Below are 26,083 nucleotides of genomic sequence, written 5' to 3'. Positions count from 1 at the left end.
TGGTGACATTCTGGTGACTCAAAGTGCAAACTTTGGGTAAACTTTCAGGCTTGTGGAACAGGCATGTGCTGAGAACAGGTGAGTGCCGGTGAAATGGCTCCTTTTACTACACCAGTGTTGTCTTCCAGCTGCAGAGCCATGTTCATTCAACATTTGCTGGACTGCAGTACTAAAGCAAGAGCTGCAGAGTTTGGAACGAAGCCTCGGCTGTCATCTTTCTCATTGAAATCATTGATTTAACCTGCTCAGACCAGCAGAGGGCGCTTGTACACCAGCAACAGCTAGGGGGGGACCACAAACTTCTAAAAAACAAAAACACAGGGCCTGGACAGGTGTTAAATAAAACTTTATTGATCAGCTGAACAATAAAGTTTTGTGGTTCATGCTGCTGAAAGCATGCCGTCCTCCTTTCTTTAAAAAGATGCCAGACCACCTGCAGCAGCTGCTCTGAAACACCTGAGCTGCAGGTTCAGTCAACCCGTTAGTTCTGTGGGCGGGACCACCTGATCAGTCATTGATGATCAGTTTCGATTTACTGATGATGATGAAGCTGCTTCCTCAGCGAGCTGCAAGATTGGACGCAGTTGCTCGTCCAACAAGGGGGCGTCGGCCTCATTAATTACATTCCAATCAAATTCAACTCCGCTGTCCAGACCGCACTCCGACTCCGCATCGTCGACACCTGAGAGACCGAGATGGGCAGACGGGTGAGACGGAAAAAGGTGAGAGAAACGGTTAGTGGGAGGAGTCAGTCTCACCTGCAGTGAAGCTCCACCCCCTCTGTGACCTGGTGTTTTCTGAACTTTGAACTCTGACACTTTGAGTCTGTTGAGGAAACTCTGCCTGGAACCACTGCAGGTCCGAGAGCCGCCGCGCATCGCTCACCACCTGACCAATCACAGAGCACAGCTCAGCAGTCTGAAGGATTACATCACAGCAACATGATCCGCACTCACCTACCCACACTGGTTGGTGAGCTCCTCTGCTCGCCAGACGACAGAAGAGGCCAGGGTCCTGGCGGCGGCGAGATTCTCCCCAGCGAATCATGTCAGCCCGATACTGCTCCTTATAAGGTCCAGGACCCATCAGCTGGTCCAGGTCCAGACCATGTTCCTGCAGAACGAGAACCAGGGTGAGGACTAGAACCAGAACCAGCCTTCTTGGTATAGTGTCTGGCTGTGATTTATCAGCTTCAGGTACTGAAGCAGACTGGCAGGTATGATGAGGTGTGACCCTGAATGCGCTATTTCACCTGTGCGAGGTCACCTCACACATGTCTGAGTACGAATATAAGCTGCTGCTGGAGGATGTGGTCCATGAGGTGGTTCCCAGGAACCTTCTGGAGATCAAACCTGCTGCCACACTGGCACATCCTCAATCGTCATCAGCCTGAGCTCACCTGAAGGAGCTCCAAGACCTGGACACCTGGACAGTCACCCACCTTAATTCAGGAGAACCAGTTGGCCGGGGATCTGAACTCATGACCTCCAGGTAAAGTGCAGACATTTGTGTGAAGGTGCATCTGGAGCAGGTGAGTCTCACCTGAGCATACTGCTCCTTTAGGGGTCCAGACAGGCGCAGGATGCAGCAGACGTCAGAGCCCAACCTGCAACAAGTCAAGGTCAGTGCAGTGAGGTAAACAAACACGGACAGGTGTCCAAGTGCTCCAGGTGTTTGTGTTTTAAACAACAAACACTCAGAAACACAAATATTTACAACTGCACAGGTACAAGGTTAACATTAAGAAAGGCGGATTTAAAAACTAGATCGTGATATAATGATGATGATGATGATGGCGGTGGGTTATCTTAGTGCAGTTTGTTGTTTTCTGGTTTTAGCTGTAATGGAGCTGAAACTGGGTCCGAAATCTGCTGTGAAAATTGTGTTTCTTTTGCTGAATTTTCCATAAATTACGAATTATTCCAGGTGTGTTTACCTCTTCTGGATCAGCTCCGTCACGTAATCTTTTCCGGACTTCCGCTTCCCGCTGAAGACCAGAACCAGGCTGGGCTCGGAGACCCGGTCCTCCATTGCTGATCAATCCTCTCATTCAGCTCCGCGCGCATCGATCAGCTTCTGTTTATCAGTTCAGATTTCCGGTCGGACCATGACGGACCGGAACCGTAACTGGCCCAGCAGACAGGAACGAACAAAAGCAATGTCCTCCCAGAGCGCAGGTCATCAGTCACCGAAGCTTCATCAGATCAATTATCAATACCAAACCGACCGGCCATCGATCTGCGTCACGTCAAGCTGTTTGTGGACAAAACGGAGCTCCGTTTGCGCGCGCAATAGCGATATTACGGTAACACGTGATCATCGTCAGATGTGGACTGAACCACTGTGTAGGGAGGAGGGGGTGTCTCTGTTTCGTCACTGCTAACGTAAATAAAGAAAGAGCGAGGCTAAAAAAAAAAAAACTTTGATTGAAAATTAAAATTTAAAAAAACAGATAAGAGGTGATTTTAGCTAAAAACTAGAAACTTTATATTTAAAAAAATAAAACCAAGCGATCAATGACCAAATCTAATACAACCTTTAACTCAAAAATGGAACAAATTCTAATCCAGGTCAGTCCCGAGTGATTCCTCAGCATTAACCGGACTTTCTGGGAGCTTTTCCGTTTCGACGTTCCCGCCGCTCCTGCTTTACTTAGTACGACCCGTTATGACGCCTTCGTGAACCGACGAAGATGGCGGCGCGTGTCCTGGGGAGAGCAGGGAGGCTGGCGGCGGTCGTAAGGAGCTCCGCTGTGCGCGTGAGGGGAAAAAACTTCAGTTATGCAGCACTTTGTTGATGCCCTCGCTCGGGCGTCTGTGACGTCAGAAAGCGGATTGTTTGAGTGATGATAGAGTAAATAACTTTTTTAGAGTGCTGACCTCTCACCCAGTTATCCCATGTCCACCTGAGGCGCGTGCGCACAGACAGCTGAGTGGTTGATTAGAAGTTCCCATGAATTCAGCCAGATGTGAGCAGATGTTTCCTGAGCTGTCCTGGCTGATTTCATCCTCTACAGTGACAGTACACTGTATATGTCAGAGATGTATTAGGTTATAAGGCAATGCGTATTTTATATTTCTCACTAATTTTCCCCTATCTCAGTTACTGTGCTGAAGTGTGGGGGAATACATATGCGAGTAATATAAAACCGTTATACTTGTTACAGAAGAAAGTGGTACGAATGGTTCATAATGTTAAATATAGAGAACATACAAATAATCTGTTTATAAAATCGAAATTGTTAAAATTAAAAGATTTAGTGAAATTACAAACATTAATCATGTTAAAGGCAAAAAATAATACATTACCTCTTAAGTTACAAAGTTTATTTGTATTGTGTTCAGGAAGTGGGGACAGTAGAAGGAAATTTTATTTTAAAGATCAGTTTGCTAGGACCACACAAAGGCAAATGTGTCCGACAGTTAGAGGTATAAGAATATGGAATTCTCTTCATGATAATCTTAAGAGTTGTACAAATATACACTGTTTTAAAATGTGTTACATGCTTAAAACAATAACTCAATATGAAGAACACGAAAGTAATCTGGGCTAAATGTGGAAGGAACACTTCTTCTGTGCCATCTAGTAGAATCAGAATCAGAAAGACTTTATTTATCCCCAAGGGGCAATTAAGATACAACAGAGCAGCATGACATTGAAGATAAGGACAGGGCATAAACAAGCAGTAAGAGTGAGATAATAAATACACAGAATATACATTATATACACAGTTTTAAAATTAAAGTGAGTGAATAGTGAATAAAGTGTCGGCAGTATAAAAAGAGTGTAGAGTAATTTATGTTTATGGGTGTGGGAAATGGTCTTATCAGCAGGAGTTAAAAAGCAGAGTGGCTTTGGTGATAAAGGTGGCTCTCCTCCTCTCAGTCCTGCAGGAAATGCAGCGGAGGCGTCGCCCAGAGGGGAGCCATAGAAATGTAGGGAGGAGAATGTGAGAGGGGTCATTGATGATTTTGGCTGCCTGTCTAAGGGCCTGTTGGCTGAAAACCTGTGCAAGAGTAGTATTTCTGTGGTATTTTATATTAGTAGTATTGTATATTGTTGATTATATTAATTTTTTGTTTTGTTTTGCATTGTTAAATATAGATAAATATTAGAGTGCGCCCACTTGTAAGATTAATTGGAATTCAGATAGGGGGCAGGGGCTAATAAGAATTTGTTTTTCTTCCTGCTCCTTTTCACCCATGGGTGCAGTGGAATGAGGGCTTGTGTGAAGGAAATGAAATAGTGCTGAACCGTGTGTGAAACAAAAAATTAAAATGAAATGAAAATGAAAATGGCGTCTTTATGTTAGACACTATACCAGCGGTCGGCAACCCTGGGCACCCGTGCCACAGCTGGCACGCGAAGGGTTAACTGATGGCACGACACGCAGTGTATTAATCTGAGAAGGTGCATTAAAAAATAAATGGCCGGGCCAGCGGTGCACATCGCAAATTAGCTCGCATACACACATTAGTTGTGCCTCTTCTTAATGATGGTATCTTAGCTAACAACCCCAACTACCAGATTCAACTTGTAACTGGCTAAAAATAACTTAGCCTACCAGTGAGAGGGACGTTGCTAGCTGGCAGTTTTTTCCAGCGATGTTCAAATTTCCACATTCCGACACTTCCAATTCTTCAGGGAGCTTTCTGCTCAGCACAGCTTCAGCACCACGGAAATACACGGATACATCCGTAGACTCGAGACAGAATTCACAATGCGTTTTCGGGACTTTCAGGTGTATGGACCAATGTTTTCTTTTCTGATCAAACCAGAAAGGTTTAATGAGCAGCTGGATTTGTCTCGCATTAACTGGCTGGACACAGAGGACATCGAAATGCAGCTGATTGAACTGAAAACCTCGACTCTGTGGGGGTCAAAGTTTGCAGAACTACGAATGCAGCTGGAATCCACAGCTGTGCGTGTTCATGGAGCTTGCATTTTCACCTGCTGGACATCACTACCTGACAAGTTTAACTGTCTTCAGAACATTGCAGAGGCATTACTGACAGTATTTGGTTCTACATATCCGTGTGAGCAGATTTTCTCTCACAGGAAGAGTGTCCTCAGGTAGCCGTGAGAATGCTGGACACTCGGAGACCTGTGTCTCTGAGTGGGAGACCAGAGATCACATTAATATGTGTATCTCTGTGTTAACAAACATACCATATTGGCCCAGTTTATTTTTCTTATCATTGTTGTGAGGAGACCATAAATAGTATTTGCATTTTCTGTTGTACAGTTCATTTGCTGTTATGGATAAAAAGTGTCCTTTTTTTTGTTTCAAAATAGCTGATAACTAGGGCTGCCACAAACGATTATTTTGATAGTCGACTAGTCACCGATTATTTTTGCGATTAGTCGACTAATCAGATCATGCATCGATTGGACGTAAAACTTACAGCTTGAAAATATGTTAAACGTTTATTTTGTGACCCAGAAAGAATAATAAGAGTAATATTAAAACTAACTAGCTGCCGCCATTGTTGACAACTGCGCTGGGCCGCACTATGAATTCTGGGACACAGCTTCTTCTTCTTCGGGGTTTAACGGCAGCTGGCATCCTTTACATGCACTGCTGCCATCTTCTGTTTCAGTCCGTTATTACACTTTTAAATCCTACTACTTATTCCTGCGTCTTTTGTGATCTTACAAAGCTTCAAACGACGCGTCGACTATTAAATCAGTCGTCGACGATTTTGATAGTCGACGTAATCGTGACTAGTCGACTAATCGTGGCAGCTCTACTGATAACTATTCGCTGATAGCTGCCAACAAATATAATTCTATAAAGTTGTTCTATATAGTGTGTAACTGTTAATATAGAGCGTTATTAAATTTAGTGCTAATGTAATCATATGGCACATTGACTTCTGAGGAAATTTTAGATGGCACTCATCATCAGAAAGGTCGCCTACCCCCTGCACTATACAAGCATCATCAGCTAAAATTCATATGAATCTCTGCTACACTTGATGTAAGCTAACTGTGTTCTTTACTTTAGACCGTCACAGTGCAGCAAACTAACCTGTTTATCCTGCTCTAACCTGCAGAGGATTTTAAATAACACAGTTAGTCCGCCTCAGATTGATTTACAGCAGGTTTCATAATATGAAACAGCCGCAGTCTCATTTATAGAAAACGATAAATGAGACTGATCACAGTTTCATCAGAGTAAATAAGCATGCGATTGGTGGTGGTTAGATGAACTTCCTGTCAGGAGATTAATGAGATCAATAAGCCCCAACTCAGTTACACACTTCTTTACCAGAAGGACTCACCTGTCAGGTACATTTTCATGGTTCGAATTGGAAAAGTCCATCAATAAAGAGGCTAACTGATGCTGAATGTAATCAATTGCTCCTTTTACCGGATCGATGAAGTGATTAATCGTATGTGTTTGCAGCTCCAGTTGAGGCTCCACGGGTCAGCGGGTCTCCGCTTCGGGTCGCAGGCCAGCTTCTTTCCGCCCCTTGGAGACGCCATGCTGCCCTCGGGAAGCTTCAATAACCACGTGGCCTTAATCACAGGAGGAGGAACGGGGCTGGGGCGTGCCATGACTGCCACCCTGTCGCAGCTGGGAGCGCAGTGCATCATTGCCAGCAGGTCAGGGGTCACATGACCATAATCTGTTTTAAATCTGATCGTCAGCTCAGGAACTGTAGATTTGAGCACAATGTTTGCAGAGATCCCGCAGAACCAGCTGGTAAAGGTGAAGAGAGGTCCATTTAAACGGAAACGCACCGTTAACTTTAATCTGCCATCTTCCTCTTCCTCATCTGTCCAGCTTCAGTGTCTCCTCTCTCATTAAGAATCATCGTCACACTGAGGTTTACCTCTGAGTTAGTTTGGATAACAGGGAAAACCTGTTTTCATACATGTGACCAGAACTCTAGAGAGCCTCTGAGTTCTCCTCTTCAGTAACCCGACTTCATAGATGAGTCGGTGCCTTTTTCATCAGAGCAACACTCGGATCTTCCTCCATCTCCTCTTTAAACCAAGCAGCCACCAGAACTCAAAACGAGCCACGAGCACTGTTTGAACCCTGATTCCATCTTGGTTTGTGCTTCAGGAAGCTGGACATCCTGCAGCGGACAGCTGAGGAGATCAGCAGCCAAACTGGAAACAAGGTCAGAACCAGAATCTGGATCCAGTACCAGACTCTGTGTAGTCTGTGCTGGTCCAAACAAGCTGTGTCTCTTTGTCTTCAGGTGCATGCGGTGCAGTGTGATGTCAGAGATCCTCAGGCCGTCTCTCAATGTGTCGATCAGATGGAAGCTCTGACCGGACTTCCTGATGTAACCACACACACACCAAACACACACCTCTTTCTGGATCTCTCAGGCCCTCATTGGGTGACCCATACCCTAAACCTTCCATCCTGATTGGTGCAGGTAATAATCAACAATGCTGCAGGAAACTTTGTCTGTCCGTCAGAACGTCTGTCACCAAATGCCTGGAAGACCATCACCGACATCGTCCTGAACGGGACAGCGTTTGTGACCTTGGAGCTCGGAAAGAGGCTGATCCAGAACCAAAAAGGTAGAAAAGCCTTTTCCTGTCCAGCTGTCGATTGGCTCTTTAGGCATAGAGTGCTGCCATTTTTGGCATTCGAGACTTCTCTCCGAGATTCTGTTCAGATGTCTTTGACTGTCTCGCTCTGATCATGTGTGTCGGGTATGTTGCTGTCTGGGTTTTTTTGTTGTTTGTTTAGGAGCATCCTTCCTTGCCATCACCACCATATATGCTGAGTCTGGCTCTGGTTTTGTGGTCCCGAGTGCTTCGGCAAAGGCCGGAGTTGAGGCGCTCTACAAGTAGGTTAAATTCCATTTTGATTTCGGAGGTCACTCTGTAAGGTTAGATGACCTTGAACATCTCACAGCATCACCTGTGGTTAGCATTATTAGTTTTGTTGCTGTGTCTCAGGTCTCTGGCAGCAGAATGGGGGCGCTATGGCCACAGATTCAACATCATCCAGCCTGGACCAATCAGAACAAAGGTGCCACCCACGTGACTGTAGCGGCTGGTGTTTGTTATCTTCAGTTTGTTGTTGTTGTTTATGTTTTTTTGGCTTGTTTGGGGGGTTTCAGGGGGCCTTCAGCCGTTTGGACCCGACTGGAGCCTTCGAGAAGGCCACAATCGACCGCATCCCAACGGGCCGACTCGGCACACCAGCTGAGATCGCAAACCTGGCAGCTTATGTGAGCAGCAACTATGCCTCCTGGATGTCTGGAGCTGTGAGTTTAAAATGACCTGGGGTCAAAGGTCAAACAGTTGTAGGGTTGGATGGTTCATGAGGTGCATTTGCGAGGTGCCACTAATTGGTCAGATTGGACTTCCTGCTGAATGTAACAGGAACTGCGTGTTTGTTTTCAGGTGATTCGGTTTGATGGAGGAGAGTATGTGTCACTCGCAGGAGAGTTTAACGAACTGCGCAGTGTAAGTGTCGCATTGTGTCCCTCTGCCAATTTCACACCTGATTATTCAGTGGCTCCACCTATTCACTGTATTAACATTTATTCAACTCTTTGTGTCTCAGGTGACTCCCGATCAGTGGAAGATACTGGAGGCGATGATCAGAAACACCAAAGGATCCTGAAAGCACTGTGACGCTTGTCATTGGACCACCACAGTCATTCAAATCACTCTCTGCAGTGGTTCCGGCCCCTGCCAGCGACGTAATTATAAATCTGACAGGAGAGTTTAGATAAGTGAATGAATGATCAATCAGCTGATATTCAATACCCAACATGTTAGCTTACAGCTGGTGATAGGCTGTCACATGACTGTTTGCACAGGCTCAGTGTAAATGCTTTTGACAGTTTGATAATAAAAAAGGTAATCTGCTGAGGTCTGGGTTTAATTTACACTGATGTCACGTATTAGGGGTTTTCTCCTCACGCTAGAGTTTTCCTGATGGCGTGTTCATAGAGTTTAGAAGAACACGCTTCAATTGCACAGGACGTCCTGATGCTTCAAACAAACCAACAGAAGCACTGAAAGAGATCAAGAGTCATGGGTCTCTTCATTATCCCCAAGAGGCAGTCAGCAGGAACCACAAAGACCAGGACAGACCAAAACTCCACTGTAAACCAGGAAAGCTTCACGTAAATGGCCTCCTTGACTCTGCGCTCAAACCAGCGTTCCTCCCTGTCCAGGATGTGCACATCCTCATCATTGAAGAGTGTCCACTGGCCTGTAGGTGTAAATAGACTGCAGAGTCCTGGCCTGACGAGGTAGCTCTTCTGTTGTGCCATCCTCTTAGCCAGAGGTTGTTTGGTTTCCCTGATGTATAAATCCTGGCAATCCTCCTGGCCCTTAACAGCGTACACTATGTTACTCTGTTTGTGTCGGGGTGGACCAATTTTTGGTGCAGCGTGTTTTGGGGTTTAAAAGCCACAGAGACGCAATGTTTAGAAAAAATGCGTCTCAACTGCTCCGATACTCCTGACACATATGGGATCACTACAGGTTTTCGCCTGGGCAGCGGTTGTCCTTCTCTCCTGGATCGGCTGGAGCTTTCTTTTGGGGCCTTCCCAGCTTTGACAAAAGTCCAGCTGGGATAACCACATTTACTCAGGGCCTTCTTGATGTGATGTTCTTCTGCTCCCCTGGCCGCTGTGTCTCTGTGGATGGTGTTCGCTCTGTGTTGTAGCATCCTGATGACACCCAGTTTATGCTCCAGTGGATGATGAGAGTCAAGCCTTAGATACTGATCCGTATGCGTAGGTTTACGGTACACATCAGCTTTTAGATGTCCCCCATTACTGATGGAAGTCTAAGAAGGCTAACCTGCCACTTTTCATATCCTCCCTGGTGAATTTGATGTGTCGGTCCACCGAGTTAATGTGAGCTGTGAATTGTGGTACGTCCTGAGTCAGTGATCAATGGTCCTTCATCAATTGGCTTTGTTCTTTGGTCATAACAATTTGCATATTAATGATCAAGGAACTGACCTCCCAGGCCATTGTTAATTCAGTGGGCTGGTTTCAGTCATTGTGCAAATGTCCTGTTTATATGATTGGGGAAACCTGTAGTCAGCTGAGACTGAGGAAGTCACCTGGATGAGTGACGAAATGTTTCTCCCACAGAAAACGTCCAGGTGAACAGAATCAACCTTTTGGGATTTCCTTAGCTGGGTGATTGAGCATGCTTCAAGACACTGCACAGATTAATTTTCTAACATGCCTTTATTTGATTATACATTCCCCAAATGCCATATATTTACTCGAGGACTTAAACTGAGCACCACCTGTCATCATAAACAGCTGAAGCTTGGCTGATGCCATGAAGTCAGTGTAGATGGGAAAATTCTCACAGGGATCATGGATATGGATACCTCTGTGGTAACCAAGTTTCTGTGATGGATCTGGAGGAAAGATTTGACACCCTGCAACAGAACCGGTCTGCGACAAACCTGCAACGTTCAGCTGCTCACACCGGAGCAGACACCTGTCCCACAGGCTGATACGAGTCTGAACGTTTACCCAGAATGCACTTTGTAATGTTACTCCAGTAAATTATCAGAAACAGATCAAACATCAGGTACTCGTCTCTGCTCGTCTGTGTCACTGAGATTTTATGCTTACACACTTCAGGGTCATGGAGGGGTGAAGCCTATTCCAGTTGTCATAGGCTGAAAGGTGGAGTACACCTGGACAGGTGGCCAATCTGACACAGTGAGATAAACCAACATTCATGGCAATGGGAGGTTTATTATCACCTGTTAACCTGATGAGGATGTGTTTTGACTGAAGGAGGAACCTGGAGAACCTGAAGAACCTTCAAAGGGACAGGAGAACACGCCTGTTACAGCATCCCTGTGAGGATGATGATAATGAAGGTTTCTGACTTGGTGAGGCGAGGAGGTTCCAGCATGTTCAGCATAAACACAAAAGCTGATTCGTTAAAATGCTAGCATTAAACACACACAGTCTGTGTGTGTGTGTGCGTGTGTGTGTCACCGTGGGAACACTTCTGCAGGAATTCAGCACATCAGTTACCATAGAAACTGTTTCCATAATAGCACCACTCTGTGTGTGTGTGTGTGTGTGTGTGTGTGCGCGAGCGCTGCAGTATTTTATTTTTGTCTTCAGGTAATAAAAAAATAAAAGATGATAATAATAATGAAGAGGATGATGACGATGAAGAGTCTCTGACCTGCTTTCTTACAGTTACAAACATCCCATAATAATCGCTGGTCTGCGCTGAAATCTTTTTTTAACAGCAAAACTCTCCCTCGTGCGAACAGGAAGTGTACCGTTGCCATGGAAACGCCGTGGCCGTCTAACAGGTGATTTCTATTAAAATGAAGCAGCGGAACTAAAAGCAGAGCTTCAGTCTGATCAGGTTATTGATCAGGGAGAAATGTTTCAAATGTCCGGTTGTGCCGTTAACCGGCGGTGGGGGTTGGGGGTAGGGGGGGTGAATCCGCTGTGAGCCGCTGAGACTGAGGAGGAAGAGGAGGAGGAAGACGCACAGGAGGAGGAGGAGCGGCTCCGTCAGTCCGTCGGTAAACAGCATCGGTCGGTGACGGACTCAGACGGTCGGTGAGCCGATGAAGAGGAGGCTTCTTCATACCGGGGTAAGAACACCAAACACATCTTTATCAGCTCCATCAGCTCCATCACTGCAGCTCTGCTCTATCTTCATCATCGTCATCGCCACCAGCATCGCCGCTCCCGGGCCCGGTACCCCGCGCGTGCGTGTGTGGGTCTGTTTGATCGCCGTGATGCCTCCAGATGTTTGAGGATGATGATGATGAAGCTATAGAAACATCATTTATCTTCATCTTGGAACACGCGCACGCGTGTTGCGATGGCACACGCGCGTGCACGTGTCTCACGCGTGTGTAAATATAGAACCGCGTGCGTCAGAGCAGCGCAGTGACGTAGAAACCGAGAGATCCGCATTCCTCCACAGCTCACCTTCATCATCATCATCATCATCATGAGCCGGAGGTTCCACCTGTGTGCCAGGTGACAGCAGGAACACGTGACGCAATCAGTAATCTATCGATCAGGGATTGCTCTCTAATAATGTTCTGTACTACTACACGGTATACTGCAGTAGAAATACTACCTCACGCACAGAGACACACAAACACACATGCACACACAAACAAAGAGACACGCACACACACACATACTTGTTTTCATATGTTAGTGAGGACATAATTGACGTAATGCTTTCCCTAGCTGCAGTGGCGTGTCTAGAAATTTTTTGTTGGGGGGGCCAGGTAGGGGCACAGATTTGGAGAAGGGTGGCAGATGTAATTGGCAGATAATGTTCCACCAACCGTTAACCATAATTCAATAACCCTGTAAACCTAATAACTGAATGTGCTTTTAACTCTTATTAGAATGAGATTTTAACCACTACGGTGCAAAGGTTTTAGATACTGCGCTGATAATGTACAAGAGATACAATCAGTGCTTTGTCAGTGTTTATTCAGCATTCAAGGACAGCAATATTTGCATAGTATTTTTACGGAAATATAGTGCACATATGTTTTGGGCAAAAACATTTTTGACATAGAATTGGCAAATTAGCCAATGCAAAACTTTATCTGCCTATTAAAAAAAGAAGATAATCTTCTTACAAACTGGTGTTTGATTTTGAAACAGGAAAAAAGTGGGGAAACAAATGAAAAGAAGTAAATACTTTCTATGCTGCCTTATGGCAAACTTTGGTAATACTGATGTATAAAGAACAACACTGGCTGATGATGAAATACAGTCAGCTGGCATGGTGACACTGCCAGTATTAACCTGTAGGGCTGGACTGGGACAAAAAAATTGGGCATTTTGACTACAGACCGGCCCACCAGGTATTAAAGCCATAAAGCCTTTGAATGAAGACAAACGCTGTTGTGACAGTGATGTACACTGTCTTGTTGGTATATGTATGATCTCTATACAATTTACGTCAAATAAAAACTTTGTTCGCAAGATTCAGATAATTATTTAATAAGAGCTAGATATTTTAAATGAGAATAAGAAAGAAAAGTATATCTTTGTGCCCCCCTTTCCCTGTTAATGCCCTACCTGGCCCCCTGGCATAACTTTGCTAGACCCGCCCCTGCACAGTTACCAGCTGTCTGCTACGTAGAAAAGGATCCTGCTGTTATTTGTCTCTCAGAAACGGTTCATAACTTCCCTTCAACTCATTCATGTCACCTAAAAGGTAAACCTGTTTCTCCATCATTGTTCAGCTCTGATGATTCAGTAAGGACATCTCCTGGTTTCATCTTCATGTTTCCCTCTCACCACATATCCAAACCGATATCATGACCAGCAGCTTTTACAGCTGTGGCTCCAGCAAACATCAGCTGATACTAGAAATTAATATTAAATAAATTCTAACAACAGCTGACCAAGCTTAAACGTGCTGCTGCTGTTTAGCGCGACATCCACTGGTTTCCTCTTTCTGGTGCAAAGTGGGCGATAAACAAACAAGACAAAAAAGCCGATCAGCTGATCATTGATCAGTTTCATGATTGAAGTAGCAACAGGAGAGGGAGGGGGAGAGAATGAGAGGAGAAGAGGCAGCTGTGCAGGGTAAAGACACAGAAAAACTCCAGCTGTGTCTTTTTTTCATTATAGTTAAAGTACGGGACAAACTGCATCTCTTCTCAGCTCAATACGAAACATGTAATATTTTCTCTGAATGCGGGACGATTCCGTTTTTTACAGGACGGTTGGAAACTCTACTAACTAACCTTATGAATAAAATAAAGTTCAACATCAGTAACATCACAGCACCCACCCAGCTGTACAGAAACTCCTTCATGCTAGCTAGCACGCAGTACAAGTTATTGTAACTGAATGTAAAAAGTCAGCACAACGAGAATAAACTCCACCTAAACTTGGTTTATATCTGACCCAGATAGACTGCAGGTCATAACTTCTTACCTGAAGTTCAGTTCACCTGACAATCGGACTGGCGGCTGCCTCGGGTCTCTGCTCCTGCCTCCCCTTCCCTCATCCACCTGCTGGCCTCTGTGGAAGCTCCGACATAGCGAACACCAAACAACTGAGTTTTTTTACACATCGGCCAGCATCTGGACAATCCACCACTTCTCATTGTTCATGCCGTTACAAAATAAATAAATAAAGAAGTCATCCGCCCACCGGGCAAATGCCCGGTATGCCCGATGGCCAGTCCAGCAATGTTAACCTGTTAATCTGTCACCGAAAAAATGTTTTCTGTGGTGCCGTCTTTCGTGCTTGGCTCTCCTACCTTTGCTAACATGACGCTCATAGTGCAGAAGCCGATGTTGCATTCACTTACACTCAGATATCTGAGCTTCACTGTGAAAACATAATCGTACATTTGATATTTCATTGAATTTTATTGTTTTAGCTTCGGGGTGACACCTGGGGTGGCCAGTCTGGTTGGGGGGGTGGCCTGTGCCCCCAGGCCACCCCGCTGGACACGCCACTGCCTAGCTGCTTACCCTCAGCCTAAACCTAACTATAACCTAACTGTAAGCCTGACTCGAAAACCACGTTTTGAACCTCAGAAATGTCTTCAAACTTGTGGGGACGGGCATTTTGTCTCCATAAGTGACTGATGGTCCCCACAAGTATTGTAGCATGCCAATTTATAAAAATGCACACACACAGACACACACAAACAACAGCCTGTTTTTGTGTTTTATTTCCTTCAGAGTCAGCTTGTCATCTCAATATCTTTGCATTATTGCTTCATGAAACAGTTACATGTAACAGCTGCACACACGTTGGTCTATCCGACCTTCATCAGGTCACAGGTGAACACCCTGCACTCCTATATGCAGTACATACACTGTCACTTGGTGTTCGTCTCTCTGCCGTAGAGTATCACTCCCTGTTCCTGTTCCAACACAGTGGTGTTTTTCTGTAGTTTATCTGTGTAGCAATTTAATAAAAAACTTATAGTAACTTCTTGTTTCATAGTGTAATCTTCACGTGCTTCCTCTGAAACACTCTTGGTATATTTACTCAGTAATTTATATTCAGTATTGGGAAGGTTACGTTTAAAATGTATTCCACTACAGATTACAGAATACATGTCCCAAAATGTATTTTGTAACGTATTCCGTTACATTACTCAATGAGAGTAATGTATTCTGAATACTTTGGATTACTTCATATATTATCAAGCTTTTTACAACTACAGGGTGGGCCATTTATATGGATACCTGAAACTACGGATACTGGATGCCTGTGCTGGCATTTCTCCTGCGGTGTTGCTATCAGTGTGTGAAGAGTGGGAGAAGAAGCTTGCATTGACAATCCAACACAATGGGCAGCACATTGAACATATTTTATAAGTGGTCAGAAACTTGTAAATAACTCATGAAAGAATAAAGTTACGTTGAAACCAAGCACACCATTGTTTTTCTTGTGACATTCCCAATAAGTCTGATGTGTCACATGGCCCTCTTCCTATTGAAAAAACAAAAGTTGTATCCAAGATGGCCGACTTCTAAATGGCCACCATGGTCACCACCCATCTTGAGGAGTTTGCCCCCTCACATATACTAATGTGCCACAAACAGGGCTTTAATATCACCAACCATTCCCATTTTATTATGGTGTATCCATATAAATGGCCCACCCTGTACATGAATGTACTTTTGCTGTGTGATTTATTACTATTACTGAAGGCTACTCGCCATACCAATAGCAACTAGATTTTTAAATCTTAATATAAAATAAGTAACAGTAGGGTGGACAATAGGTAAGGCTGCACTTTTTGCAGTGATCTCGTACAGAAAACTATTCCGCGAGTATATAAAACAGGTCCGTGGCTCCGAACCGTAGTAAAGGGACCTCTGGCTAATACGTTGGGTTCGTGTCGGGCTCGTAGCCGGAAACTAGCTTTACTTTGTTGTCTGGGTCAACTTTCCTAGCGAGAGACAGAGAGAGGCGTTGAAAGGCTGCTCCAACGGAACTTACTGTTTGGGAGGAAAACACGAACACAGTGTACAGTCGAGTCTTAATAGCTTACTTACAACTGGGCTCGTCAGGCACTCTTTTTGGCTGCAGTGGTTATTATTATATTTACATGCTTCCATCTCCTGTTTCTGCTCCGTGACAGCTCGTATTTTTCCACTCTCCTTTTTCTCCCTCGCGCTCACAGACACATCATGGGTATGGCAGTCCATTCTTCCTGCAGCACGGACTACACTGCCCATGAGGCTACATTCTTTGGGGCTATGCCTGTAACACTCTGCCTATTGCCTTCATATTAAATCAGTTTTTGAACAATAATTTTTAAAAATATTTCTTCACGTCGTTATGCGGGCTGCAAGTAGAGGTGACATGGGCCGCGAGATTGAAACACAGGCATTAGAGCCTCTTAATGCGTGTTTTGTTTGGGTTTCCACTGGCGTGGAATTACCAGAAATAGAGAGGGGACAGCCTAACATATGAAACAGGAAAAGACCGCCGTGTAATCCATTTATTTAGAAAAAAGTAACTGTAATCTGAATACCACCTTTTTAAATGGTAACTGTAAAATAATACAGTTACCGTTACCATGGAATACAGTTACTCATATTTGTATTTTAAATCTGTAACGGCGGTACATGTATTTCGTTACTCCCCAACACTGTTTATATTCACTACTGTTTCTTTAGGGTTTCTCTAGCTTAGCTTAGCTCGTAGCCGACTCGCTAGCAGCATGGCCTCTTCACCTGTCTCTCCTGCACTTTCCTGCTCATTGTGTCAGATGTTTAGTTACTCCTCGGCCTCCTTTAGCAGTAATGATACTTGTAATAAATGTAGCCTATTTGCAGCTCTGGAGGCCAGGATTACTGAATTGGAGACTCAGCTTTGCACCCTTGAAAAATCCGTAGCTAGCCAGGCCCCTGTAGCCGGTGCAGCCGAAGATTGTGTAGGCCCTACTAGCTGTCCCCTGGGAGACTGCCCCGGGCAGCCGGGGAAGCAGTATGGCTGGGTGACGGTGAGGAGGAAGCATAGTCTCAAACAGAGGCCCCAGGTACACCACCAACCTGTTCATGTGTCTGACCGTTTTTCCCCACTCGGCGACACACCCGCCGGGGGTCAAACTCTGGTAATTGGTGATTCTGTTCTCAGACATGTGAAGCTAGAGACACTGGCAACCATAGTCAATTGTCTTCCAGGGGCCAGAGCAGGCGACATTGAGGGACTGCTAAAGGTAAAGGTAAACGTAAATTCAGTAAAATCATAATTCACGTCGGCAGTAATGACACCCGGTTACAATATTGAAAATGGAGTGTAACTTTGCCAAAACAATGTCAGACTCTGTAGTTTTCTCTGGTCCCCTCCCCACTCAGACCAGGAGTGACATGTTTAGCCGCATGTTCTCCTTAAATTGCTGGCTGTCTGAGTGGTGTCCAAAATGGAAAATTGGCAAACCTTCTGGAGGAAACCTGGTCTTGTTAGGAGAGACGGCATCCATCCCACTTTGGATGGAGCAGCTCTCATTTCTAGAAATATAGACAAATTTATTAACCCCCCAAAATATGACTATCCAGAGTTGGGACCAGGAAGCAGAGTTGCAGTCTTACACGCCTCTCTGCAACTTCCCTCCTCCTGCTACCCCCCCAAAAACCCATCTCCATTGAGACTGTGTCAGCTCCCAAACAGACAAAAAACAAACTAAAAACCAACAACAAGCAACTTAAACATGAATAATCACAAAGAACGAACAATACAGTATCCACATCTGAACCAAAGAGTAAAACAGTGAAATGTGGATTATTAAATATTAGGTCTCTCTCCTCCAAGTCTCTGTTAGTACATGACTTAATAATTGATCAACAAATCGATTTACTCTGCCTTACAGAAACCTGGTTGCAGCAGGATGATTATGTTACTTTAAATGAATCAACACCCCTGAGTCACTCTAACTACCAGAAATCTTGAAGCACAGGCCGTGGGGGCGGTGTGGCAGCAATTTTTCACACCAGCCTATTAATTAACGAAAGACCAAGACAGACTTTTAATTCATTTGAAAGCCTGATGCTTAGCCTTGTCCACCCCAGCTGTAAAACTCAGAAACCAGTCTTACTTGTTATCATCTATCGTCCACCTGGGCCTTACACAGAGTTTCTCTCTGATTTCTCAGACTTTTTATCTGATTTAGTGCTCAGCTCAGATAAAATAATTATTGTGGGTGATTTTAACATCCATGTAGATGCTATAAATGACAGCCTCAACATGGCATTTAATCTGTTATTAGACTCAATTGGCTTCTCTCAAAATGTAAAAGAACCCACCCAACACTTTAATCACACTAGATCTTGTTTTAACATATGGCATAGAAACTGAACATTTAACAGTGTTTCCTGAAAACCCTCTGCTGTCTGATCATTTCCTGATAACATTTACATTTACAATAATTGATTACACAGCAGTGTAGAGTAGATTTTATCACAGTAGATGTCTTTCTGAAAGCGCTGTAACTAAGTTTAAGAATATAATCCACCCACTGTTATCATCTTCAATGCCCTGTACCAACATAGAGCAGAGCAGCTATCTGAACGCTACTCCAACAGAGGTCGATCATCTTGTTAATAATTTTACCTCCTCACTACGTACGACTCTGGATACTGTAGCTCCTGTGAAAACTAAGGCCTCAAATCAGAAGTACCTGACTCCGTGGTATAATTCTCAAACACGTAGCCTAAAGCAGATAACTCGTAAGCTGGAGAGGAAATGCCGTGTCACAAATTTAGAAGATCATCATTTAGCCTGGAGAAATAGTTTGTTGATTTATAAGAAAGCCCTCCGCAAAGCCAGAACATCTTACTATTCGTCACTGATTGAAGAAAATAAGAACAACCCCAGGTTTCTCTTCAGCACTGTAGCCAGGCTGACAAAAAGTCAGAGCTCTACTGAGCCAACCATCCCTTTAACGTTAACTAGTAATGACTTCATTAACTTCTTCACGAATAAAATTTTTATCATTAGAGAAAAAATTACCAATAATCATCCCACAGATGTAATATTATCTACAGCTACTTTTAGTACCATTGATGTTAAGTTAGACTCTTTTTCTCCAATTGATCTTTCTGAGTTGGCTTCAATAATTACTTCCTCCAAACCATCAACATGTCTTTTAGACCCCATTCCTACAAAACTGCTCAAAGAAGTCCTGCCATTAATTAATGCTTCAATCTTAAATATGATCAACCTATCTCTAATAATCGGTTATGTACCACAGGCCTTCAAGCTGGCTGTAGTTAAACCTTTACTTAAAAAGCATCTCTAGACCCAGCAGTCTTAGCTAATTATAGGCCAATCTCCAACCTTCCTTTCATATCAAACATCCTTGAAAGAGTAGTTGTCAAACAGCTAACAGATCATCTGCAGAGGAATGGCTTATTTGAAAAGTTTCAGTCAGGTTTCAGAGCTCATCACAGCACAGAAACAGCTTTAGTGAAGGTTACAAATGATCTTCTTTTGGCCTCTGACAGTGGACTCATCTCTGTGCTTGTCCTGCTAGACCTCAGTGCTGCGTTCGATACTGTTGACCATAATATCGTATTAGAGCGATTAGAACATGCTGTAGGTATTACAGGTACTACACTGCAGTGGTTTGTATCATATCTATCTAATAGACTCCAATTTGTACATGTAAATGGAGAGTCCTCTTCACACACTGAGGTCAACTATGGAGTTCCACAGGGTTCAGTGCTAGGACCAATTCTGTTTACATTATACATGCTTCTCTTAGGCAGCATCATTAGAAGACATAGTATACATTTTCACTGCTATGCAGATGACACCCAGCTCTATCTGTCCATGAAGCCAGAAAACAGACACCAACTAGAAAGTGCATTTTCTGAAGAAACTGCAGTGTGAATGCTTGAATCTGAATGTATGCACTGAAATTAATTAATTGCTGAATATTAAGCTAAAAATGTTGAATGAGCTGGAAAATACAGAGTTTTTAACCTGAAAACAAAAGTGCAGAACTTTTGAAAGCTGATGTTCACACAGAAGAACTTGGGAAATAGCTGAAAAGTTTTTAAATTAAAATAAAAAAACCCCCTAAGAAACGAGAAAAGAAAATTTAGAGCCAAAAAACATCTGAATGAATATTAAAAGTTCATATTCTTTGAATCACTGAATGACTAAAATGTGATCCCTCCACTTGGATCCACACAGTTTAAAAACTATACATCCCTGAGCTTTGAAAGACATGGTGCTGGATAGAGAACAACGATGGCGACGTTTTGAGGGTAAAATGATGGCTGTAGAGCAAACACTGTGGACACAGCAGCAGTTGAAAGAGAAGTGTTTAAGATGATTCTTGGCACAGTGAGAGAGAGAGCTCGTTAGGCAGGCAGGTGTGAGCCTGGTTGCTATAGTGACTGCACCCAATGGCTCCACACACACGCACACAGACATGCACCTCACTTTTGCTGCTTAAAATGAACAGAAAAGTCAGGCCAAAACAAATCGCTCCCAAATGAAAAGTACACGTCGTATTGACAAAATTCTTTCACCGTGAGCGCCAGCAATGTCCAGTCTACCTAATTCTCAGATTTCATGCCTGTGGAGTTTATTATATGGACATGGTGACAGTGGAAAGAGTCTATGGAAGAGTTGGAAGGAGGAGGCTGTGCATTGGTGATATGACACAGCAGCAGTTTTAAAAAAGATTTTAAGATTAATTTATTTGCTCCTCTCACTCTAGCAGTTGAGCTGTCTCACTCTAGCCCCAACATTCCGTCCCATACACACCCATTATAAACTCTGAAACAGGTGAAAAAACATCATGAAACTTAAACTGGAACTGAAGAAAAAGTATAATAGATATTGAAAAGATAAATACAAGTTGAATAGTTGAATGTCTTGTCTTCGTTTTAAAGTTTGAATGGTGGCTCTATGTCAACGTATGTGGAAGTAGTAAGAGTTTAAAAATGAGTAAGTTAAATGAGGATTTGAAGGGTCTCCCCATTGAAATACATGGGAAATTTTTGATGAAAAAAGTTGAATAATTTTAAAAATATAAATGTTAAAAATGAGAAAAGAAGAAGCAGTCATGTCCTAAAGAAGAGGAATCTAACGGTGTTTGAATGGTTTTCCTAAGTTGAGCGGTTTTGAAGGAGTTAGATGCCATAAAACGTACGGAATAGATAAAAATAAAGACTAGAAAGTGCATTTTCTGAAGAAACTGCAGTGTGAATGCTTGAATCTGAATGTCTGCACTGAAATGAATTAATTGCTGAATTTTAAGTTAAAAAGGTTGAATGAAATAAAAAACAAACAGAATTTAACCTGAAAACAAAAGTGCCGAACTGCTAAAAGCTGATGTTTACACAGAAGAAGTAGTTGGAAAATAGCTGAATATGTTTTAATTGTAAATTAGAAAAACCTAAGAAATGAGAAAAGAAAACATCTGAATGAATATTAAAAGTTCATATTCTTTGAATCACTGAATGACTAAAATGTGATCCCTCCACTTGGATCCACACAGTTTAAAAAGTTTAAATGTCTGAGCTTTGAAAGACACGCTGTTGGAAAGAGAGCAACGATGGCGACGTTTTGAGGGTAAAATGATGGCTGTAGAGCAAACACTGTGGACACAGCAGCAGTTGAAAGAGAAGTGATTAAGATGAATCTTGGCACAGTGAGAGACAGAGCTCGTTAGGCAGGCAGGTGTGAGCCTGGTTGCTATAGTGACTGCACCCACTGGCTCCATACACATGCACACAGATATGCACCTCACTTTTGCTGCTTAAAATGAACAGAAAAGTCAGGCCCAAACAAATCGCTCCCAAATGAAAAGTACAGGTCCTATTGACGAAATTCTTTCACCGTGAGCGGCAGCAATGTCCAGTCTACCTAATTCTCAGTTTTCATGCCTGTGGAGTTTATTATATGGACGTGGTGACAGTGTAAAAACACCATGCTCTTCTGATTTTCAAACGAACCTTCTGAGCCATTTTAACATTAGAGTCTATGGAGGAGTTGGAGGGAGGAGGCTGTGCTTTGGTGACATTTATGAAAGAACCATAACACCTAGTACAATAGTAAACACATTGGATGAAAGAGGACAGCGATGGCTACGTTTTGAGGGTAAAATCATACCTGTAGAGCAAACGCTGCGGACACAGCAGCAGTTTTAAAAAAGATTTTAAGATTAATTTTTTCGCTCCTCTCACTCTAGCAGTTCAGCTGTCTCACTCTAGCCCCAACATTCCGTCCCATACACACCCATTACAAACTCTGAAACGGCTGAAAAAACAGCATGAAACTTAAACTGGAACTGAAGAAAAAGTATAATAGATATTGAAAAGATAAATACAAGTTGAATAGTTGAATGTCTTGTCTTCGTTTTAAAGTTTGAATGGTGGCTCTACGTCAATGTATGTGGAAGTAGATACAGTTTGAAGAGGAGTAAGTTGAATGAGAATTTGAAGGGTCTCCCCATTGAAATACATGGGAAATTTTTGTTGAAAAAAGTTGAATAATTTTAAAAATATAAATGTTATAAATGAAAAAAAATACAAGCAGTCATGTCCAAAAGAAGAGGAATCTAACGGTGTTTGAATGGTTTTTCTAAGTTGAACAGTTTTGAAGGAGTTAGATGCCAAAAAACGTACGGAATATATAACTAGAAAGTGCATTTTCTGAAGAAACTGCAGTGTGAATGCTTGAATCTGAATATATGCACTGAAAAGAATTAATTGCTGAATTTTAAGTTATAAATGTTGAATGAGATGAAAAATACAGAAATTTTCAACTGAAAACAAAAGTGCTGAACTGCTAAAAGCTGACAAAAACAGAGAAGAAGTTGGAAAAGAGCTGAAAATGTTTTAAATGTAAATTAGAAAAACCTAAGTAATGAGAAAAGAAAATTTAGAGTCAGAAAACATCTGAATGAATATTAAAAGTTCATATTCTTTGAATCACTGAATGACTAAAATGTGATCCCTCCACTTGGATCCACACAGTTTTAAAGGTTTACATCTCTGAGCTTTGAAAGACACAGTGTTGGAAAGAGAAGAATAATGGCAACGTTTTGAGGGTAAAATGATGGCTGTAGAGCAAACACTGTGGACAGAGCAGCAGTTGAAAGAGAAGTGTTTAAGATGAATCTTGGCACAGTGAGAGACAGAGCTCGTTAGGCAGGCAGGTGTGAGCCTGGTTGCTATAGTGACTGCACCCAATGGCTCGATACACACGCACACAGACATGCACCTCACTTTTGCTGCTTAAAATGAACTGAAAAATCCTTCCCATATGAAAAGTACAAGTCCTATTGACGAAATTCTTTCACCGTGAGTGACAGCAATGTCCAGTCTACCTAATTCTCAGTTTTCATGCCTGTGGAGTTTATTATATGGACGTGGTGACAGTGTAAAAACACCATGCTCTTCTGATTTTCAAACGAACCTTCTGAGCCATTTTAACATTAGAGTCTATGGAAGAGTTGGAGGGAGGAGGCTGTGCATTGGTGACATTTATGAAAGAACCATAACACCTAGGACAATAGTAAACACATTGGGTGAAAGAGGACAGTGATGGCTACGTTTTGAGGGTAAAATCATACCTGTAGAGCAAACGCCGCGGACACAGCAGCAGTTTTAAAAAAGATTTTAAGATTAATTTTTTTCGCTCCTCTCACTCTAGCAGTTGAGCTGTCTCACTCTAGCCCCAACATTCCGTCCCATACACACCCATTATAAACTCTGAAACAGGTGAAAAAACATCATGAAACTTAAACTGGAACTGAAGAAAAAGTATAATAGATATTGAAAAGATAAATACAAGTTCAACAGTTGAAGGTCTTGTCTTCATTTTAAAGTTTGAATGGTGGCTCTATGTCAATGTATATGGAAGTAGTAAGAGTTTAAAAATGAGTAAGTTGAATGAGGATTTGAAGGGTCTCCCCATTGAAATACATGGGAAATTTTTGTTGAAAAAAGTTGAATAAAATTAAAAATATAACTGTTAAAAATGAGAAAAGTAGCAGCAGTCATGTCCTAAAGAAGAGGAATCTAACGGTGTTTGAATGGTTTTACTAAGTTGAACGGTTTTGAAGGAGTTAGATGCCAAAAAACATATGGAATATGAAATAATAACTAGAAAGTGCATTTTCTGAAGAAACTGCAGTGTGAATGCTTGAATCTGAATGTATGCACTGAAATTAATTAATTGCTGAATTTAAGTCAGAAATTTTGAATAAGATAAAAAAACAGAATTTAACCTGAAAACAAAAGTGCTGAACTGCTAAAAGCTGATGGTTACACAGAAGAAGTTGGAAAAAAAAGCTGAAAATGTTTTAATTGTAAATGAGAAAAACCTAAAAAATGAGAAAAGAAAATTTAGAGTCAGAAAACATCTGAATGAATATTAAAAGTTCATATTCTTTGAATCACTGAATGACTAAAATGTGATCCCTCCACTTGGATCCACACAGTTTAAAAAAACTTTAAATCTCTGAGCTTTGAAAGACACGTTGTTGGAAAGAGAACAACGATGGCCACGTTTTGAGGGTAAAATGATGGCTGTAGAGCAAACACTGTGGACACAGCAGCAGTTGAAAGAGAAGTGTTTAAGATGAATCTTGGCACAGTGAGAGACAGAGCTCGTTAGGCAGGCAGGTGTGAGCCTGGTTGCTATAGTGACTGCACCCAATGGCTCCATACACACGCACACAGACATGCACCTCACTTTTGCTGCTTAAAATGAACAGAAAAGTCAGGCCGAAACAAATCGTTGCCAAATGAAAAGTACACATCGTATTGACAAAATTCTTTCACCGTGAGCGACAGCAATGTCTAGTCTACTGAATTCTCAGTTTTCATGCCTGTGGAGTTTATTATATGGATGTGGTGACAGTGGAAAGACAGCCTGTACTTCAGATTTTTAGACAAGCTTTCTGAGCCCTTTTAACATTGGATTCTATGGAAGAGTTGGAGGGAGGAGGCTGTGCATTGGTGACATTTATGAAAGAACCATAACACCTAGTACAATAATAAACACATTGGTTGAAAGACGACAGCGATGGCTACGTTTTGAGGGTAAAATCATACCTGTAGAGCAAACGCTGCGGACACAGCAGCAGTTTTAAAAAAAGATTTTAAGATTAATTTTTTTGCTCCTCTCACTCTAGCAGTTGAGCTGTCTCACTCTAGCCCCAACATTCCATCCCATACACACCCATTATAAACTCTGAAACAGGTGAAAAAATATCATGAAACTTAAACTGGAACTGAAGAAAAAGTATAATAGATATTGAAAAGATAAATACAAGTTGAATAGTTGAATGTCTTGTCTTCGTTTTAAAGTTTGAATGGTGGCTCTATGTCAATGTATGTGGAAGTAGATACAGTTTGAAGAGGAGTAAGTTGAATGAGAATTTGAAGAATTTGAAATACATGGGAAATTTTTGTTGGAAAAAGTTGAATAATTTAAAAAATATAAATGTTATAAATGAGAAAAATACAAGCAGTCATGTCCAAAAGAAGAGGAATCTAACGGTGTTTGAATGGTTTTTCTAAGTTGAACGGTTTTGAAGGAGATAGAGTACAAAAAACGTACGGAACATATAAAATAGAATAAAGATTACAACAACAATACTGTGAATGCTTCAAGCATTCACACTAACTAGAAAGTGCATTTTCTGAAGAAACTGCAGTGTGAATGCTTGAATCTGAATGCATGCACTGAAATGAATTAATTGCTGAATATTAAGCTAAAAATTTTTAATGAGATGGAAAATACAGAATTTTTAACCTGAAAACAAAAGTGCAGAACTTTTGAAAGCTGATGTTCACACAGAAGAAGTTGGAAAATTGCTGAACATGTTTAAAATGTAAATTAGAAAAAGATGAGTAATGAGAAAAGAAAATTTAGAGTCAGAAAACCTCTGAATGAATATTAAAAGTTCATAATCTTTGAATCACTGAATGACTAAAATGGGATCCCTCCACTTGGATCCACACAGTTTTAAAGGTTTACATCTCTGAGCTTTGAAAGACACGGTGCTGGAAAGAGAAGAACGATGGCGACGTTTTGAGGGTAAAATGATGGCTGTAGAGCAAACACTGTGGACACAGCAGCAGTTGAAAGAGAAGTGTTTAAGA

General features: G+C 42.3%; 3 protein-coding genes across 7 annotated transcripts in view; 2 read left to right on the top strand and 1 right to left on the bottom strand.

The window, feature by feature from the left end:
• Positions 1-328: 328 nt before the first annotated feature.
• On the bottom strand, positions 329-2,340 carry pmvk (phosphomevalonate kinase). 2 transcript variants are annotated; one of them, XM_003457564.5, is made up of 5 exons: positions 1,937-2,340; positions 1,543-1,606; positions 961-1,113; positions 759-888; positions 329-682 (listed from the first exon to the last, which is right to left on the bottom strand). In XM_003457564.5, exons 1-5 carry the CDS (start codon positions 2,029-2,031, stop codon positions 522-524), a joined length of 603 nt encoding a protein of 200 aa, XP_003457612.1. In that variant the 5' UTR covers positions 2,032-2,340; the 3' UTR covers positions 329-521. The 2 variants fall into 2 exon arrangements, with proteins under 2 accessions (XP_003457612.1, XP_005462416.1); XM_005462359.4 differs by having other exon boundaries at positions 330-682; positions 957-1,113.
• Positions 2,341-2,599: 259 nt separating this feature from the next.
• decr1 (2,4-dienoyl CoA reductase 1, mitochondrial) lies at positions 2,600-8,853 on the top strand. Of its 2 annotated transcripts, none has more exons than XM_005462358.4 (10): positions 2,600-2,752; positions 6,410-6,609; positions 7,076-7,133; positions 7,215-7,301; positions 7,398-7,545; positions 7,718-7,817; positions 7,930-8,002; positions 8,094-8,240; positions 8,380-8,442; positions 8,543-8,853. In XM_005462358.4, exons 1-10 carry the CDS (start codon positions 2,693-2,695, stop codon positions 8,600-8,602), a joined length of 996 nt encoding a protein of 331 aa, XP_005462415.1. In that variant the 5' UTR covers positions 2,600-2,692; the 3' UTR covers positions 8,603-8,853. The 2 variants fall into 2 exon arrangements, with proteins under 2 accessions (XP_005462415.1, XP_003457613.1); XM_003457565.4 differs by having other exon boundaries at positions 2,601-2,758.
• A 1,353-nt stretch (positions 8,854-10,206) lies between these two features.
• ankrd34a (ankyrin repeat domain 34A) overlaps positions 10,207-26,083 on the top strand; it is a 31,100-nt gene continuing 15,223 nt past the window's right edge. For all 3 annotated transcript variants that reach the window (XM_005462360.4, XM_003457574.5, XM_025911126.1), the window contains exon 1: positions 10,207-11,587. The gene's annotated coding sequence lies outside the window, so the exon portion shown is untranslated. The remainder of the gene's footprint in view (positions 11,588-26,083) is intronic.

This window comes from Oreochromis niloticus, linkage group LG11, assembly GCF_001858045.2.
Source record: "Oreochromis niloticus isolate F11D_XX linkage group LG11, O_niloticus_UMD_NMBU, whole genome shotgun sequence".
Taxonomy (NCBI): Eukaryota; Metazoa; Chordata; class Actinopteri; order Cichliformes; family Cichlidae; genus Oreochromis; species Oreochromis niloticus.
The sequence above is the reverse complement of the archived record's forward strand: the minus strand, read 5'-3'. Positions and strand labels throughout refer to the sequence as shown.